This window comes from Leiobunum rupestre, chromosome 5 (assembly GCF_980474605.1).
Source record: "Leiobunum rupestre chromosome 5, qqLeiRupe1.1.hap1, whole genome shotgun sequence".
Classification (NCBI taxonomy): Eukaryota; Metazoa; Arthropoda; class Arachnida; order Opiliones; family Sclerosomatidae; genus Leiobunum; species Leiobunum rupestre.
The window spans coordinates 39,406,241-39,427,336 of record NC_143388.1 but is presented as its reverse complement, the minus strand read 5'-3'; the positions used below and the strand labels follow the sequence as shown (position 1 = coordinate 39,427,336).

The following is a 21,096-nucleotide window of genomic DNA, read 5'->3' as shown; positions in this document are numbered from 1 at the left end:
ATAACCCCTCCTAGGGGACTTTGTCCCCTCGGAGAGGTAAAAAGAGTGCCACGCCTCATGACCCCCGAAATGTGAAATACTGTATTTCAAAACGATGAATAGGGTGAAACGGTTCGGCACATTGGCCAGCAAGGTCGGCAGATCTTACGTAATTTAAATCGCCATTAATAATTTAGTTAATTAATTTAATTTCTTCGCCATTGTCTCCTCGATTTTTCAGCGGTGTTTATTGCATAAAACACCAGATTAACAAATTTCTGACTTTCATAAAGTTACACTATTCTCCCAATGGAATTCCAAAAAAGTTATTTTAGCTTGCCCAACATGTCACTTTTTCAAGTCGTATTTTGTCAGTGAAAAAGACGTCTTTTTTTTCGCGCCAACGCTATTTGTACGTTTTCGGTGACGCTCTACAACTTCCTCATTGAAAATTTTCTTATAGCACCTAGCGGTTAAAATTTAAATTTTCAAAAAACGTGAAAATATTTTTCGATTTAGATGCAATTTTGGTAGAAAGTGTCCCCCAACACGTATAATGTACAGTACAAATTTCAACTTTCTAGAAAACATAGTTTTTGAAAAAAAAAACTTTTTCGAACAAAAATCCTGTATATATACATATTTAAGTAGCTAGAGCAAAAACACGAGAACCACCAATGGTCTAGAGAGTGAGGAGTAAAAACGCGAAGAAGTGGGGGAGAAAACTAAGCTTTATTGGGGAAAAATATGCGGTACCTCGGCCGATAGGCCTTCAAGGCGAAAAACTTTAATAGGACTAACCAACAATTTGAAAATGTTTAAAATTGTCGGTTAGTCCTTCTTGGTCTCTTTACTTGTTCACGTTTTTACACCTCTACATATTTAAGTCACTTGTTTGGATATTAATTGATAGTTATTCTTTACTATTTTTAGAGTACAATATATTAAAAGCCTTAGAATTCAAAGATCTAAAAAACAGCCTGTGTAGCAGTGTTTTGGTAAACAGCTTAGACATAAAATATTTCTCACAGATTTGTTTCAAAAATGTTGCCTACTTAAAGCAGGTTCAGATTTTAACTTTTTTGTTATTAAAGCATGCTTTTCGGATTGTGCTATAATTCCATTTGTGCAAAAAATATTATCAAAACTGAAAAATGTATTATCTCAAAGTAAGACACAGCATGCTATATTGAGCTGCCTTCGTATCGTTAAAGGGCGAAGAGCTGATTTTAAGGTACATCTGTAATATTTATTTAAAGTAAACAATAATTGCCCATTATTATTTAAAATGGCATGATATTTTAGAATAAAAGAAATGACCTTTTGCAAATAATGTTGGATGCAGAAATTTCCCAGTCTGCAATTAAAAACGCTTCTGGCGAGAATTTGACCGCTGGCAACGAATCGGAACAACAAGCAGGAATCAAAAATGGTGAATACATAACATTAAACACTTTAAGTTTCTTAGAACACAATGCTTGGTTTATATGTAAATTTTTCTTTTTACATACAATTCAAAATGGGGATATGCGTGTTATTTTTTACCTAGTACGCAGCCGCCACCGCCATTCACGACAATACCCCTTAAAACTGTTTGTAGTAAAATGGTAAATGATACATCTTTCGAAAGTAAATATAAAACCTTCTCAGCCCCAATTCATAATTTTAAAATTTAAGCCCAAGACGTTGCGCAATTAAGTTACTTTAAAGCATCATACATTTTAAATTGAGACCAACTTCGTTGAAATTATATTTTTAGCTATAAAGACGTCTATTTTATTCGCGCCAACGCTATTTGTACGTTTTCGGTGACGCTCTACAATTTTCTCATTGACAATTTTCTTATAGCAATTAGCGGTTAAAATTTAAATTTTCAAAAAACGTGAAAATATTTTTCGAGATAGATGCAATTTTGGTAGAAAGTTTCCCCCGGCATGTATAATGTACAGCACAAATTTCAACTTTCTAGAAAACATAGTTTTAAGAACACCCTGTTTATGTTTGCGTATTAAATTAAACACCTCACGATAATAACATTAAAAAATGTAACGATAAACCCACGATCTGTTTCAGGGTATTAGATAAAATAAAAGAATTAAGTAGACCAACATATATTTTAGGGAGCTGGCGCTATTTACGTCAACACGGACTACCACTACCCGTACAAAAATTACACTAAATTGCACCACTTAGTTTTAGTATGAAGTTGTGGTTGTCTTAGGTGTTTCTTGTGGCATTTTTACGTTTTATTTGTAACGAAACTTCATTTAAGTTTGTGATGTAATTCATTAATGTTTTTGTAGTAACTATAAATTTTGTATAGAAACTTTATTATTTGTTGGTAAGAATACTATTGGAGTTTGGGATCTCTTTTTTGGTGCATGTGTAGAAATTATAGTGGAGGTTAAGTCTTAACTCTACAGGAGCTCATTTATAAATTATAGTGGATGGTTTATTATAAAGTGCTTACATAAGCTTGGAGGATATCTTTATCTATCGTGATGTTCACTTCTGAGACATGTTAACCATTTTAAAATATATAAGCACAAAATAATTTACTCGACAAATAAATAGATGTGCAGGTTTCATCGCCTCTTCGCTGTTTCCATTATTGTATTGGCCAGATATTCGGTTATTATTCGATTTAAGTTTCTTTCTAAATTCTTTTCAATATTTGATTTGGTATTTTAATTTGCCGAATAGCGGCGATTCGCAGATAATAAGCAATTGTAAATCCTTAATGTATATACCTTTTTGAGCATATCGATGAAAGGTGTTAAATTATTTCCTTTACTACAGTTAGTATTGATGTTAGGTAGTAATTTTTGGAATAAATGAAATACAATCCACCCCCATTCTCACATTTTATTTAGAGTCAAATTGAAAACAATAACCTTCAGTTTGTTTGAAATCACCTGACGGAAAGTTCAGCGGCATGAGAACAATTTTATTAAAATATTATATGGTAAATCTTCAATGGCCTAAATAAGGGTCAGGTACCTCCTCCTCTTCCATTCTTCGTGATTTGGAAAATAAATTTTGAATTTTCTGCCCTATTTTTGGAAACCAGTGAAATTTTAACTAAACTGTGGCGCTTCGAATTTGGGTAACCAAAACTATGAAGCATACATTCGATAAAAGCTTTTCACTGTGACGACATTAGATTTAATTCTGAAATAAATATTAAAGCCATTTCCTCGTTCCAAAAGCTAAAGCGTAAATTTAATTTAATCCTAGAACTATTCTTTTATTTAATTTAATTTATTGATATTACATTTGAAATGTTTTCATACATGAAGAGCTGCAAGAGTGGTCTCAAAAGAAGAAATATACGGACATTTGAAAATTACCAAAGACCTAACAGTTCACATACCGATTTGCCTTTTACACTCTGACAGAGAACTGTGGAACAAACCGGAAGTATTCGACCCTGAAAGGTAATCCCAACTCATGAGACTTTAATTAAAAAGGCTTTTAATTTCCATGAATATTAAAATAATATCATTTTATAATTATAAAGTTTACATTTATAACAACTATTTCTGGAAATTTTTATACTCAACGTTAACAGAAATTGCAAATAATTGTTTTGTTTGAGGTTCTCGCCTGAAAACAAAAGAACATAGTTCCAATGTCCTATCAGCCCAGAAACTGCATTGAAATGAGGTTTGCCCAATTGCAAGTGCAGCTCGCGATGGCCAGCCTTCTCAGTCAATACCATCTTGTGCCAAGTGAACACTCGGAACTTGTTAGTGTACGAAACTATTATAATTTATCCTAACTGATTTCAGAATCAAAGGCGTAAACATTTTGTCAATTTGAGTCAAGGGGTGGGAGCTTATGGAACAAAACCAATTCCCATCCATTAATTCGCCCCTTGCTTTTAAAACTGATATCTGAATTCCCCTTAGATCAGCCACAAATGATTAAGAAACCAATTTTTTCACACACATTCTAGTACTGAGAAAAATCGTAAAAAGCATTTTGGAATAAATTGTCTTTTAAAAGTGCTCAATCACACTTTTTCCGGGAAAAGGGTTGGGGGAACGTATAAAAGGGATAAGGCTCCAGCCTAGACACGACTTACCTTTGCTTCGGGGTCTAGAAAATGTAGATTTTCTATAGTCGTTAAAGGCGTTCAAAACACTTAACATAGCTAAATGACATTTCCTTCCCTCGCTACGATATCTATATATCATGTTTCACCATGACGAGCCCTTGAAATAATGCAATTCAAGCCCTTTATATTGTTAAATTTTGTAACGCGCTCTAGCGATTGTTCAACATCGATCGGAGCCACCTGTAGAATGTGATTGGACGCTTCTACGGGACATCTTTACTGTTTCTAAGGCCAAAATAAGTGACAGACTTTGTTCTGCACTGTTTCGGTACCCCATAGTTGGGTTTTCATCAAAACCAGGAAATATTAATTTTTTTCTTTTGTGTAAAACTCAATGTGACCGAAGAAAAAGGTTCTAAATCACAACCTATAGCAAAGCACCTTTCCCGGAGGCTGATTTTAACGCTCTTATAAAAAAAGCGATATTGCATTTTTCACGAAAACGCTTTTGCAGAGTTGTTGCAATGTATTAACTATATGTCTTTTTACTTTAAATCTTAGGCCGAGAAAATTAAAGTGATCCAGCCTAAGAATGGAGTGTTGCTCAAAGCGAAAAACTTAAATAGCATTTAATGCATTTAAAACAATAACATATATATTTTATATTTAATATGATATATAATATAATTTACTAATCTGTCAGAGATGTTCAATTTTATTAAATGTTTTAAGATAACTTAAAAGCAATGTTTCTTAACGTACTATGCTTACTAAACGTGACTCTACATATAGAATAGCAAATAATGGAATCATAGACTAAGGAAGGTTTCAGAAGGACATTTCGCGCGTGGTAGCACGTACCCCCTTTCTGCCTTTCACTGTGTACTGAGGTAGTTCCTGGGGCGAACGGCCGCGCGCCTAACGGATTTGTGGTGAAACCAAGGAGGATTAAGGGAAGGGGAGCTGTATTGAGGCGCCTCTTATGGCTGCATCCGTAGTCAGAGAGCGTGAGACGCCCAGTGGGTGGGAGCGGGAGGAAAATGTATGTAAAATACCGGCTCGCGTTCCTGTTTTGAGCGCCCTCTAGTTAAAAAAAACTGTTGAAAGTTATTTCGGTTTTTATTTTGAGAATTCGGCTGCTTTGGTGTTTGTTTTTCTAATGCCGTAAATTAGTAAACAATTTGCAAAACTCAAAATATTTTTATATATGGAAAATGCTCTTACTTTAGTTATATGATATTAATCTTCGCGTGATAAAAAAATTCGAATTTTATTTACTAAGTAAATCTAGTCGACATACATTTTTAGCGTATTCACGACGAAACACCGAAGCAGCAAAATTCTCAAAATAAAATCCGAAATAACTTTCAACAATTGTTTTGAACTAGAGGGCGCTCAAAACAGGAACGCGATCCGGTATTTTACATACGTTTTCCTCCCGCTCCCACCCACTGGGCGTCTCACGCTCTCTGACTACGGATGCAGCCATAAGAGGAGCCTCAATACAACTCCCCTTTCCTTAATCCTCCTTGGTGAAACGGCGATCACGTGGGTTAATTTTTATTTTAAAATTGTCGTCTGCTATTTATTTTCGGCTAGGCATTTCGAAATTCGAAAGTATCTTCGCCAGCTTACATTAGATTAGATATCTCATTAAATAGTTAAACAATCTTTGGAAAACATTATGATTTTAAGAGTTAAGCTTAAAATTAGGTTACTTTGTATATTAAAACAGTTATTACGACACTATAACTTCCAGGGGGGGTTTAGGGGAGTCGTGGAGATTGGAAGGGAGGGAAGATTCAAAAAGTTCCAAATGTAACCTTGAGAATCTGACCCACGCACTAAACTCGAGGGAAATTTAAATACTATTTCCCCGTGCCGTTTGTATCGAATTTATTTGTTCGGGATCCTTAGAGTCGGTATTGTCACAGAGTAGGTAAATGAAATCAATGGTAGTTATGCAAAAATATAAGTCTTCGTTTATTATTGGACTTGGTAAAAATAGATTCAATTATGGTAATTATATAAACATTGGTAATTATTTGGAGATGATTAATGCTTAATGGCTATGGTGGGCTCTTAGGGGTGTACAATGAATATAGCAGGGGTAGCTTCGGTTGGGTAAGTAATTAAATAGATTGGCTATGGTTGGCCGAATCTTTTTAGTTAAAGTTATACAAAATACACTTTAGAATAAATAACAAAAGAATGGAAAAATAACAATAGTTTAAAAAGTACTTATCGTTCTTCAAGTAACCGTCCTTAAACCAAGGAACGAACCGCACATAATTCTCTTCACCAAGAATTATCACGAAAAACCACGAATCCGACGCGAAATACCCGCACAAATACCGTGCACTTTAACCTTCACGTCGAACCGCGTCACCGGATGCTATATACCACATCCTGATCAATAAAACCTTGAAGACACAATTGAAACAAAACTAAAGAAAAACTGACCCTTGTCCAAAGCTGACTTGGCTTTATATACTAGATAAATAGACGACCCCTTATCTTATCGGGGTGTGTAAATAGCAAAAAAAAAAGCTACGGGGCTGCCAGAATAGGCCAGAGAAACGAAATGAAACAAAAAACAATATATGAGTGGTCCCTAGATGGCTATACTGAGGGGGAAAAAAGTAGAAAAATAACAAGATGATCACTCCCGAAAGTTAAAGGGTCGTGATACAGTGTTGTAAGGTGATTTTTGTTTTCTTGCCTAAACACAAAGGGTGCCTTCACACAAGATGCTGAAATGATAGTTGGTATTATAAATTGCTTTATTTTAGATTCATCACTTAATATAATTTTGACCTTTTTTCAATATTTTGCTTGCAATATTCCAGTTGAATTCTTGGAAATTAAAGTATTCCAGAACATGATATCTGCAACAGACATTTGCGAGACCCAAGAATATACAGATTTATATTATCCTGTATGACAAGATTGTGCAGCGTTATTAATATTCCGAAGGCATTCTTTGAAGAAGTCTTTCGCATCTGTCTTAAATCTCGTTGCTGAAAAATTATATGAAAAAATGTTTTAATAACTTGAAATGTAAATTAATTTCATTGAAAATTCGAACGTATTTGTTACGGTGAGGTTTACGTACTTGTTAAGGTGAGGTTTGTTCTTGGTTTTTTACCCATGAAGTTAAAATTGAAATTTTACAATATAACATCAGTCAAATAACTTGGCTTACTTTTATAATGAGTATTTAAATCACGACTGATACTTCATGGTGTTTTTATTAAAATCTTTAAAATTTAATTTTTTTGAAATTTATACATATTCCCGGAGCTTTCGGGTTCGAGAACCCTCGTCAAGCGGTGTTCTTCTTGATTTTAATACTCATTATAATTGAAAATTCAACCATGGTAATAAAATTTTTTAACTTATATGATTTGGCTTACTTACTTCGCATTTTCTGCCTCCATGGCATTTTTTCTTGAGAGACATTCTTTGCGAGTTGTAGGAACTGATGTGGGTGGGATATCTTGTTCATTAGCGACATTTCCATAATGATCACCCGTGAAGAATGATTGAGACTCTAATCCATATAAATTATATTAAGTATTATTTCAACAACGAATTTGATATACATTTAGTCATTTACCATTACAAATTTGATCAGGAACCAATGTTATAGGTTCACTCTCACCAACTGATGATAATGATGGCATTGAATCTGAAATAATTGATATGTTTATGAATTGCCTTGGAGATATATTATTTAAAAACTTGGTACATACCATTAAATAGGCTTTCAAAGTCATCTTCAATGGAAATCATTATTAAAATCTCACTATTGTTTACCATCAAAACCACGTGTTTTTGGGATAAATGAAAAGCACTAGCTACAAGATTTAAGTCCCTAAAGTGTATATGGTGTATGCTTCGCTGTTCACTAGTCTTTGGTTCGCACCAGCCTTTTGATATACGTGGCGCCCTCCCATGCTGAGACTTTACAAGGTTATAAATTCGCGCGCGAAATGTCCTTGTGAAACCTTCCTTAGTCTATGATGGAATGCAATAAATACTCAATGCGATACTTAAGAATACAAATTCTGAAGAGGGGATTGTTATCTTAAAATACTTAAAGTCATAAAGAAGATAATGCAATGAAAATTCTCAAAAAGATTATTTATATTACAATTTAATCGTTATTTCTTTCGCAATGTGTTCTTAAAATTTTAAAAATGACTTTGAAAACCCATTAAATTATTTTTTGGGAAATTACTATAAAATGGTAAAATATTGTTTCAATTTACACATTTTTATTAAAATGTGGAGGTAACAGATTTCATAAAGCGGTTCACATATAGCGCTGAAAAGCTTAAAAATGGTTAATACAATTTACAAATAAACGCGAAGGTCGTCTAAGACTTAACACCACGTTAAATAATTTAAAGTGTAACTACAATTATAAGTATGCTTAATCAGTTAGCACACATAGCAATATATCCCCCATTCGCTTAAAGGGAAATTAACTGAATCCGAAATGGCTTTATTTACTCCTTTTTGTTTTACTATTCCTTCGCTGTTTTGTATGTATGTTAATCGCTTTTGTGACAAGAGTAAAAAAATTCTTCAGTGTCTCTACTGGATATCAGAACCTAACGAATAATTGGCTCTATCTCGATATTTATGATTAATGCCACTTCAGACGGCGTTGATTGTACTCCAATGGTAACTTTTGTGAAGCAGAATGTTTGTGGGTCTTCTATACTTGGATTCTCAAAATATCTCGATCTAGAAACGAGTTGACAAGCCGAAATATACCTCTCCTTGGAAGAGTTGGCCTTTGGGCATATTAACTACTGGTCACGGCACTCAACGACATACCGCCATATTGAAAGCGTTCTCTTAAAAAAAGTAATCCCGGTCCTATCCAGACTGGTAGAATATATTTTATTGTAGTAAAATGAATATTACAAATATTATAGCCTTAAACAAATTTCAAATATCAATAAAACAAAAAAAAATTTATATCAAAAACGTTATTAAATTCACAAAGCAACAAAAACAAGAAATAGAAACTACAAAATTAACAATTATTAAAACGCTCATGAAACGTAAAATATATACGTGCAAGGAACTGTTTTAAAGACGAAACCCAACCCTTTGTATTATAGGTCCTAAACAATCAAATATATACGGATAACCCAAGATGAAGCGAAAACCAAAACTATAAGTTAAAGGACTAATAAAAACTGTGTGGGCTCACCACGACCACCCAACGAAGCTGGTAAAAGTCAATGCAAGTAAAAAATCGTAGATATGAATAATCCCTTACATTATCAACACTTTCGATAAACGAAATAAAATTAAAAAAACAATGGAAATTATAGAATATTAACCCAACCAAGCAACAAGTTAATTCGAATACTTATGAGTCAAGAAAAAGTCAATAAAGACCCACAATAATAAAAACTGTTTAAGCAGAAATAAGCAATAAAAACATGTATAATATTAACCCAATCACACAACTAGGTAATTCAAATACTTGGAATTTCAAAAAAAGTCAATCGAAATACCCACGGAAATAAAAATTGTAATAGAAAAAATCAAAAACACTTTACCGTTACAATTCCCGGCTTAAAACGCACACAAAAACCGTTCACTGAATAGTGAATGCTAAATGACAGCGCGTATCTTAATATAGATAAAACCAACGTAACTAAATTAATGAAAATGTATCACACATTTAAAGCCGAAAAGATAACACGTAAAATAAATTGAGAAGCTACAAGTAAGGTAAGCAAAACGAATAGGCATAAATAAGAGCACGTTATATGCAACTTGAAATTGTTTTCGTAAATGAATCACTACACTTGAAAAACCAGTTGGCAAGCCAAAATATACCCCTCCTCGGAAGAATTGTCCCTAGTGGTATTAATTTCTCGAGATGACCCTTAAAGCGTTACTTACACGGTATTTGAACACATTAATCTAATACTTTCTAAATTATTATCAGACTATAAGAAATGTATATATTCAATATTTGGTAAAATATTTTTTTTTATTATATAAAAACTAATATAATTAAAAATGTGAATTTTGGAAATTGGCGGTAAGGCGTGGCTAAAAGTGACGTAGAGTTGTTTTAGTTACGTGATCAATGATCACGCTCACGAGACGTTTTGCCGCTCGTTTGCTAGGCCTAGGCTGTCTGTCGAACGTTTGATTAATTATGATAATTAATAGCTATGAGCGATTCGAGTGAAGAATCTATTTATTAGTCGGATTTGGATTCTGATATCGCAGTATCGGATTCAATGCAATCTGATGAAACCGGTTCAGAAAATTCCTTAGATCTTTTCGCTGAAATAGGCATAGCTGATGAAAATATTGGCGAAATTCACGGTATATTACCCTATCAATTTGGACCCTTGGCCCTTACTGAAGATGAAGAAGATTATGAAATAATTCAGGAGGAAAACGAAGCCAATAATGAACGATTTCAAAATAATGATTGGTGGGTAGCAATCTTTAATTAATATTAATTAATAATTGATATTTTTATTATTCCTCATTAAAGGTGTTGTGGCAATTGCACTATTATTCCACTTGTTGCAGAATGTCAGTGTTGTCAAGAACAGGAAAGGGTAAATACATTGATTGAAGATATTTGCATAACAAAACACCCAGACTTCCAAAACACCTGTACTAACATTCCGATGTTGAATTTGGCATATCAAGAATTCCACAACCCTCAACCTGGGGTTATGCTTAGACAACCCGCAGAGGGATTAATTCACAAGTGAGATTTATCATTGTGGCTATAATATAGTTAGTAATGGGTTATTTTATTAGGACTTATAGGTATTTGGCATATCGAAGATTTATTAGATGGTGTTATTGGATTATTCCAAAGCGTCGATTTCCCATACCAAGTTGTGTAGTAAATGCAATTAGGAATACATTTCCATCAGATGATTTTTGTGGATTCCGGCCTTACATACCAAGGCAGGGACGTAGAAGAAATGCTCAAAGAAATTGATTTTAAATTGTGAAACTTTCTAAGGCTACTTTATTTTAATTTTTTAATAAAATTAAAATTTGGATTTTTATGGAACTATTTGTCATTTTTTGTATACAATATTATTAGTCAGAGAACCGAAGATGTTTTGTATAAGATTCAACAGCGTCGTCTTTGGTGGGGTGTTTTAATTCAGAGCACAAAGCTTTGGGTGTAGCGCCCAAAACAGATTTAGTCTTCTCATATCCTTTCTCATACGAGTCTTCACTGTATACAATTACGTTTAACATCAGTTTATTAACGTAAGCTGAAATGGTATATACCCTTATGAATCAATCTTTGATTATTTGTTTTTAGATTATTGTGCTTACTGTAAGAAGAAGCTTCCATGATTGGGCGTAACGAATATTCCCCCTTTTTGAATTTTGGGAAGAAAATATTCCAACGTCTTGTGCCGTTAAGAGTAACAGCTTGCATTTTCGTAGAATTTTCTTTGAAATGCATTGCAGCAAGTAGTAATCTATAAATATAAACTTATTCATTCCAAAATACGAGTAGTGTGTATGTTAAGGTGCAAATTGAATGACAACTGCGTGATAAGCCTCCACCGAGGAGGTTTGACAAGACAATGAAAGTTGGGATACATCTTTAGAAAATTTTAAAACTATTTTTTCTAACGCAGTATATGCTTGAGGTACTAATGAGAAAAATATTAAAATTAATTCTTCAAAATAAACCAAAATATGAGACTGAAACAAACTTGGATTAAGCCATCTTTTGGGACGCTCGCTATCTGAAGGACCATGTTCGCAAACTTCGTAAGGCCCAGTGTGGCCCTCATGTTTATTTATGACGTGGTTTAGCAGAGATTCCCATTTGGCAGCCATTAACGCAGAATTACCATCGCAGGTGGAAGCGAGCCAGTATAAATGATTTTGTATACTTCTGTTCCAGGCAAGTACCACTTCCATATATTTTTTCTTCCCACAAACTGATGACATTTTGGATTTGATAGCTGTAAATTATAATTTTAATGTATTTATTATAAAATATCATAAAATATTTTACCTACATTTTACTAGGTGCCAACAGTCAAAAGGGTGCTTAATTTTTGGATAAGTTTTCCGAAGAAAAGCTCTGATTGAAACGTGTCTATCTGTTACTATAGAACCAATTTGAAAGCCTTTATCCAAAAAAAGACTTTTCCACGCTAAAGACCATCCAATTCCATGGCAACACTACTTTTCACTTGGTTACTCTGAAATGTTAAAAAAAATTTAACTACTAAAACTACTATAACTCAATAAAAGTATGCGTTTACCTGGATTAAAACAAGGTGAATAATTTTCTTTATAGTACTTTCTAAGAAGCAATAACTAAGGTATTTTGCATAGTGGCCAGGACTTAGGAAATAATAACAAATTGTTCATTTTGAGTTTTAAAAAAGAAAGCCTAATAGTACCCCATTTTAGTTACCTATCGAAACGTCCATCACCTCCGAGTGATAATACTTTTCCTTGAAGTTCATCCAACAAAGCATTTTGTTCGGTGTTCCAAACCTTTAATAAACAACTATATATATAATTTAGTTTTGTTATTTTATAATAGTTTGAAAAATTATTACACTTTTGACAGCACGCCACAGGTAAGCTTTTTGCAATCTGTAGTTAGTAGCAAGGTCGAACATCTGAATCCCAGCAAATTTAAGCATTCGTAATGATTTAGCAGTGTTTAGACCAGAAAACAATATCCCTGCTGCCACTAGAACATTTAAAGTGGGCTTTCTTCCAATTTCAGGCTGACTCTGCCACGTCAAATTATGATGGTTAGGACAATCAGTGTGGATAGTGACCATTGATCCTTTAATTGAAGTCTTTATATTTGTGCATTTTAACATACATTGATTGCAAAATATAAATAGCTGAAGTAAGGCGGTCTCAAAAACAATGTATTTCTTCTCTTTTATAACATCTATATCTGGTGAAAACAGCCTGAAACTAAATTGTTTATTTAATAATAATAATAACCAAAAGTAAAATTATTTAGGATATAGTTCCTCTCTATATCTTCAGATGGAACCTCAGATGGAGTTTAGCTACTATAAAGTGGATCTAATGTCGTATCTTTATCTCCGGTGTCTTCCAATTCATAATCATATTGATCATCGTCACTCCGACTCTTCATAAATTCACGAATTTTATCTTCAATACCTTCAGTCTGAGTTGTTTTATCAACCAATTTAGGCCCAATAGTTTGAGAATCTAACGGAAATATAGTATTAGTTTTTTATACCGATAACATGCTTTACGTAAAAATTAGCTCACATTTAAGGCTACGTTTTACCAGATGACTACTATCAGTCTGAGTGCTTTTCGTTTTGCGTGGCAACGGAATGTAAGCTTGATGTCCAAATGATTTAATTCGTTTAGGAAAATCCAAATCCAAAGCTAGGCTATCCTGTAATAATTCAGTTTGAAATTTACACTTGTGCACTAGTAGTTTATTAACTTGAATAAGAGTATATTTACCATTGATTTGTCCCTTTTCGATAAAATACTTGCAGTCGCTAAATTACCCTCCAAATTGGAACTGAGTTTAGATGAACTTGCAATATCAGAATTAGAGCCCACTGCATCTTCCATTTCAACATCTTGCTGTGCTATAATTTTAAGAGCATGTTGTCCTAAAACGGTTGGAATTGAATCACGCTTTAACCGTCCTGGCATAGGTACATCTGATTTGTTTAATCCAACCAAAGCAAGAGGATTTCTTCCGGCGTGAAGTGACAAGAGCAAACGCTGCTTGTTTTTAAGACATTAAAATTGGGTTTCCCCAAACTTTTCAACCATTTATTGCGTAGTGTCTCATTTTTTGGGAATATGTGAAAAATAAGTCCATCTTTTTTGGCTAAAATTGGCCCTGGATTGGTACTATGGTAATTGCAATCCGGCGCTACACATGGACGAACAATATTAGCGATATCATGAAAACCAATAACGAAATTGCCGCAGTTCTTTGAAGTTATAAACTGACATAAATAGTGGAACTTGAATAGTTGAAATCAGATTATTACAGCCTAGGCCTACCTTCGAAGTCTGACGATATAAATATTTTACAATTTAAGCGAATAAGAGTTATGAATTCTCTAGGATCAAAAGAAAAACCAAAAAGAAATTCGTCATTTAAAACTTATGGTTAAAATCAATAAGGAATGAAATGACACTAGTAATCACCAACGAAAAGAACTTGAGTAGATGATTGAAGAAAGTGAAAATCACATGACTGCGAGGTGACGTAAAATGTGACACTTTGAAGTTACGAAACGATTGATGTTTGGAAGACCCCTTAATTTAACATAACATTCTAAAACCTTACGTAAATTAACTGTTTCATTCGTAGACATCGGCACGTGGCCGAAATAAAAAAATCTTTCTCGGCAAAGTAACTTTTTACGAATGAATAAAATATTCACGCGCTCACTACAAAATCATTTTGTTGGGACGTGAACGCGCTATTTTTCCGTTACCATGGCGATTATTTATTTCTTTTAGGAAATAAGTGAAAATAAAGTTTACTAAACCTATTAAAAATCAAATCAGATAATCGCCATGGTAACGAAAATATAGCGCGTTCGCGTCCCAACAAAATGATATATGTTAAATTAAGGGATCATCTATACATCAATTGTTTCGTAACTTCGAAATGGTGGCCTAAATCGGGAAAATGCCATAGAACATTTTCGTCTTAAAATAATCTGTAGAACCCGTAGACACTCGGTCCTACCACCATTTAGGGAACACCCTGTATTCTCGGTAACTGATAAAGTTCTTTGGGAATAAGAGATACGCTTACTATCCTCCCCTCTGCCCTATATAAGGGGCGTCATTGAACCCGGGAACGTCACTATTGTTGTTCTTTGTGCGCCTAGTACCGGGATTTTTGAAGCTCTCTCTACGTAAGTTTATTTTGATTTTTTATCATAATTTTGGAGTTAGGTTTAATTTTCAAATTATATAGGCATTAAAATGAAAGGTTTACAGTACACCGAAATTATTTTAATCGACACCCCTGAAATGATTATAATTGACACCCCAGAAAAGATTTTAATTGACACCCCTGAAATGATTTTAATTGACACCCCAGAAAAGATTTTAATTGACACCCCTGAAATGATTTTAATTGATACCCCAGAAAAGATTTTAATTGACACCCCTGAGGTAAATGATATAACTGATAACGAATCCCGGAAGTACCTATAGCAGCTTTACCCAATTATAGATTTAACTGATATCCAAGACCCAACCCCTCCCTTAGCTACAGTAACTGATTCGCAATTGGAACGTTTAAAAGAAATGACAATGGTACGATAATATCTCACCTGGCGAAGTATCTAATTTTCCTTCGTATTCTCCTATGGATGCTCCGTCACCCTTTTTAGAATCGCCTAACTCTTCGGAAGAGGATTGGGGCATTTAATTGTCCTCTAGTAAGTGTAAGTTGCCCAACGGGACGTGAAGGAACTTACCGCCGCTGCCACTTGGGCTGCAGAAATGTACGATGAAGCTAAAGCGTTGTTAGCTGCCCGTTCGGATATTAGTAGTAGCCACTCCCGTATTATTTATCCTCCGCATAATAACGATACCATAGCAGTCGCAGGTCTTTCAGGAGCTCCGCAATATTCGCCACCACCGTCTCAGGCAATAGCTGCGGAAATTAATCGTGCGGAGAAAAACGTGAACCCCGAGAACGCAAATTTGACAGTCCCATCATCGCCTCCACTCCCCCAAGTTGGAGGTGAGCTAGCCGACGTTTTAATACCACAGCCATCCTTTCCTAACTTACCAGGGGCGTGATTCTACTCTTATCGTTAGCTACTGAACGATAATAATTTTTCGTTAGCTAATATAATTTCAATGGAGCCAACGAACATTTTCTGTCGTTAACTCCTAACGATAAGAGTAGAATCACGCCCCAGGTTCTGTTAAAATATCGAATAATAATGTAAAAAAATTACCAAATTTTGGACTATTGGGACGGACTTTAAATGTTAGGCTAGAAAATAATATCGAAAACGGAATTCATACGTTGATGGAAACCATATCGGAAGACTGTTAGCCTTCCGATATGGGGGTTTCTGTTTCGTTCGTGAACGTCAGCAAACCCGGCTTTCAAATTAACGTCAGTTTTCGACGTCGTAACGAATTAGACTTGCAATTGTTGATGACGTACCGAGAACGACGGTATTGTTTTTGAAGGAATCGTTAGTTTCGTTACGGTTACTTTTAACTAGACCAGCTGGGCTTGGTATTTCCCATGAAGAAGAGTTTTATTTTTATAAAAAAATGTACCATTACAATTAATAACCAAGATTAAATCTGTAGAGCTAGAGCTCTTGTTGCATCCATGGCTCCCGAGAGCATATAAATAATAAGAACGACTATGAACTAAAAAGGAAACATAACACTATAAGTCTTTGTAGGGGTAAAAACATGGAAACACAGTTACAGAGCTTGGAAACTAGGGAACTTTTAGCTTACGCTGCGATATCCGATGACGAAATCTTGCTCGAATACACTATAATAATGTTTCGATTATGCAATCCTACCTCCGTAGTTGTTTTCGGTGATGTGGAAGAAGAGAGGGGAATGCAATGGACCTCTCCGCAAACGTCTTTATCTTTTAAATATTGACAATCTATTCAACGTTATTACTAATCCAAGACCCCTTTTCGCGTTTAATGGATTTTGCGAGAAATGTTTGGTAAGTTATAATAATCTCACGGACCATAAATGCTCTCTTTTCTGTAAAGCTTGTTGTAGAAAACAGGAATGCAGGAAGGACGTAGATAAGATAATCTTCCAATCATGTTTAAGAGCTATTATGTAATAAAATTTATGTTTGTAATCTTTGCGGAAAATTTGTCAGTATGTTTAAACGTAATGCATTACACGTTTGCGGAGAGACTTATTGTCTTTCGTGTAGTGAGTTTAACCCCGCTGCTCATCTATATGTTACATGCGAAAAAGTAGATTAATCCATAATTAAAAGGGATAATATAGCTAAATCCTAAACAAATTTGAAGAAATTTAAAAACTTACTAATAACTCGTACCAATGGGTCTTCGAGCAAACAAAAAACGCGAAACTCGGATCAAATAGATCTTCGAGTAATAAACTAAATAAAAAATAAAAAAATAGCCAGAAATTCCCACGGTAGACCGGTTTCGTTCTATTTGGAACTCATCAGTACCGTGCGGGAAATCTGCCTGGCGACTGTCAAATCTAAAACAGAAACTTTTTCGCGTATTTTATCATCCTTCTCCCAGTCCATAGGTGGTTTCTTCTAACTTAACTTAATCACAATCCCCCCTTTTCGGCTTTCCGTTGCTATATGCAACGCGTTTTGAAATTTTTAATGTTTAGGCTTAGTTTCTCTTTTAGAAAAATTAATCGTTAATAAATATTAATAATAGACATATTTAGTTTTTAACGATTAATTTTTCTTATTGCGCCTGGCGTAATCGTTTAGTAGTTAAAATATCATAAAATCTTAAAAACTACATCAGCGTTATAATTAAAATATGCAGATGGCGGCTATTCGGGTGTTTTACGTCGGCTAAAAAATATAATTGTCTTAACTGGCGGGCAACCGAAAAATATGGACTTAAATACGACGCCGACACTATATGGACTCCGCGACTCACAGCCGACTCTAAAACTCGAGGTTTGTGATACTAGGGTAGCGTTATACGGCGACCACACACAGACCCATAATTCACGATACGCGTCAACCGTTGCTACCACAAATCGCTTGAATCAAATGGGATACACTGTCCATGAAAAGGGGGAGTCTGATTTCAAAGCCGAAAGGCGTTCTAACGCTGCCATCGACACCTATCTTTCTACTCAAAATTTAAAATTAAAAACATAAAAACCAATCCGCCCCCCTCGAAGCTTTTTTCGGAGGACGAACGTCCGCCTTGAAATTACATCACATCTGTAAAGAGGGGGAGGTAATTAAATACATTGCTTTCTGTTCACTCTATCCGTGGTGTAACAAGTATTGCCAGTTACCCGTGGGACACCCTATAATACACGTAAAAGCTCCTTTTCCTGACATTTCTACTGCTTATGGTATAGTAAAAGCGACAATGCTACCGTCTCAATCTCTATACCGTCCCGTTTTACCACAGCGAAAAGGCTCTAAAATAGTTTTCGCTATCGAAATGGGATATAAGGTTATTTCTATTCATGAAATTTGGGAATAAGAGATAAAGCAGTACGATCCGCTAACTAAGGAGGGGGGTTTTTACGGAATACGTCAATTCTTTTCTCCAACTCCAGCAGGAATCGAGTGGGTTACCGGCGAGAGTAGAGTCGGAAGAACAAATAAGATATTACGTAGCCGAGTACTACGAAAAGGAAGGAGTAAAACTTGACCCAACCAATATCAAAAAGTACCCAGGACTACGTACCATCGCGAAGCTTTGCCTTAACTCTTTTTGGGGCCGTTCTGGTTCAAACCCGCGCAAAGACCAGTCAGCCATTATAAGTGACCCCAAAATATTTTTCAATTTGTTCTTGGCCCCAACATAGAAGTTAAATAAGTTATTCCCTGAAGTCAAACGCATTGCGTGATAATTGCCGCGTATATTACTGGCTTGGCGCGGGTCAAGTTATACTCCTATATAAGAAGATAAGGCAGTTTAGCTAATAATTACAACACAGACAGTTGCATCTATTTAAATGAACGAGATGTATTAGAGGTTGAGACGGGAAACTATCTCGGTGATATGACGGATAAACTGGAGAAATACGGTAAAGGCTCGTTCATCCAAGAACTGGTTACGGAAGGAGTAAAAAATTACGCCTTTGAAGTGGTGAACCCTACGACCGGAAAAATCTCATATGAAATGAAAGTCATGGTTTCCGTATAAATCAGGGCTTTAAGGATTTAGTAAATATCGGCACGCTTAAAAGTGTGATGGGCGTCGACGGTGAAAAGAAGGAACCAGTAACCGTACCCCAGCCGTGGACCGTACTAAAATCTATAGACCCGTCGTAGACAAAGTACGATTACTGGAAGACTTCACTACGGTTCCTTACAGTTATAAAGCAAATCTAATTGGTCCCGCAATGGAAACTTTACAGACGTTGGACTTTAATTTGTATCTTCTCGCGAAGTAAAAGTAACCCTATAGTCTCGTGATTCTAAAGTGATTATTTGTTTCAGTCTCGCGAGTTTAAAATGTGACCCCCAAGCCTCGCGACTTAAAAGTGAATCCCAAACCTATACGGGGTAATAGATGAAATCGGTTATTCGATTATATTTCCCCCCGCTGAAGAGTCCCATAAATTTAACCGAATTTTATTTTTAACCTTCATTCGTACGCTAGTACTCGAAGGGAGATAAACATGCAATTTATTCATCCATTTAATTGCGTAACAGCAGGGCCGAGTCAGAGTGGCAAAAGATGACGAAATGTTTGTTCCGGGTTTCAAAGAAATACCTTGGTATTACGGAGAATGGCAAACACTTTACGAGAAAATGAAACATCGGGTAGTTTTTAAAGAAGGATTACCGGTTTTATCGGACTATGACGGAAAAGATCCCATATTATTGGTAATCGACGACCAGATGAGCTAGAGTAAAGGTCAAATTGGAGATTTATATGTGAAAGGCACGCATCACCGTTCCCTTAATACTCAAAATCAATTTAATCAATCTTAAGATAGCAGAGACGTTTCCATAAACTCGCATTATATAATTTTATTGAAAAGTCCCCGAGACCGTCAGCTAGTGGTTTTTCTCGCTCAGCAAATGTTCCCGGATAAATGGCGTTTTGTAGTAGACGCTTACGAAGACGCGACTTCGAGACCTCACGGTTATCTAGTATTTAATTTTTACTAAAAATTGCACCGATGATATAAGAGTCTTAACTAATATATTACCGGGAGAAACTTGCTACGCCTATTTCCCCAAATAAATAGAACTAACATTTCGTAAACTCAATCAGTTATGAATCATGTCTCGTAGAGTGCGTATCGAGAGAGACGCTCTCCGATATCTCGGTCGTTGGAAACCCGTTCAACGAAAAGCCATTTTAAATAGGCAGGAATTTTTGCGATTTTCAGATTAAAAGACAATAAATTTCAATAAATCATAATCAAAATTATTCAAATGTTTTTCTATATATTCTTAAGTTTTTGATAACCAGAATGATTGAATACCGCATTAAAATATTTCTACATCCTTCGTGCGTTACTGGTGGAACCATTTAGAAAGCTTTACAGGCAGTACAATCTTTTAACCATGCTATCAGATTTACTGGATAACATATGTGACCCAGCGTAAATGATATCATCATGAACGCTTTTGAGACAGGCGAGTGATTAAGGTTGAGGCGTCTGTGAGAAAACTAGTTTTGGCAGTCTCTAAAACAGTTTAAACAAGAATTGCAAGTTGAGGTTGGGACTGTCGTAAATAAAGACCCAGTTCAGATTTCAATGTTTCGTAAAGATTTGCTGTTCCTTTTTGGTAATGTTAGTTGACGAAAGACTTACAGCAATTTTTCTCTGTTACGTATTCAAGTTATTTTATAAATATAATGAAGTCAAAATTACCCAAATTACATAAAATTTTAAGATATTTTCTCTAAAGCGAAAATTATGTATCCAAGAAAACATGACTTAAAGGCTTAACCTTATTTAAATTGATAATACGCATAGGATGTTTTATAAGTATTATCATACCAACACTTCTTTTTCACCAAAAATAACAAAATATCACGAAATAAATAATAAATATTAATTAATGCCTAGAAATAAAACATTAAATTTAACCTTAAGGGGTTGGGATAACTCAAGGAGCAGGTATTGAAAATGGTATAAATAGTAAGTTATACTTCTTGAATCATATTGGAATAATTATTTACCAAAGACCAAATACAATATAATAACTGTCATTTTGTTATCTTTCCTTTTAGCCAACCGATAAAGATATTTCTCAGTTGGAAATGTAATAATTAAAATTCTTTTTCCCAATTCTAATTTTTTTAAATGTGACTTTAAAA

The 21,096-nt window shown here is 34.8% G+C and overlaps 1 protein-coding gene and 1 long non-coding RNA gene across 2 annotated transcripts; one reads left to right on the top strand and one right to left on the bottom strand.

The window, feature by feature from the left end:
- Positions 1-6,991: 6,991 nt before the first annotated feature.
- On the bottom strand, positions 6,992-7,836 carry LOC149944439 (uncharacterized). Its single transcript, XR_016480804.1, has 4 exons — positions 7,795-7,836; positions 7,659-7,730; positions 7,456-7,592; positions 6,992-7,059 (listed from the first exon to the last, which is right to left on the bottom strand). It is a non-coding gene; the product is annotated as an uncharacterized LOC149944439 (long non-coding RNA).
- Positions 7,837-10,320: 2,484 nt separating this feature from the next.
- LOC149944438 (uncharacterized) lies at positions 10,321-10,809 on the top strand. The gene is made up of 2 exons (XM_090176359.1): positions 10,321-10,520; positions 10,584-10,809. The coding sequence occupies exons 1-2, from the start codon at positions 10,321-10,323 to the stop codon at positions 10,807-10,809; spliced, it is 426 nt and encodes a 141-aa protein (XP_090032485.1).
- Positions 10,810-21,096: the final 10,287 nt, after the last annotated feature.

Bases quoted from the DNA above. Each gene is read 5' to 3' on its own strand.
- LOC149944438 (XM_090176359.1), top strand. From the start codon at position 10,321: ATGCAATCTGATGAAACCGGTTCAGAAAATTCCTTAGATCTTTTCGCT. The intron at 10,521-10,583 runs GTGGGTAGCAAT...TCCTCATTAAAG, and splicing joins CGATTTCAAAATAATGATTG to GTGTTGTGGCAATTGCACTA.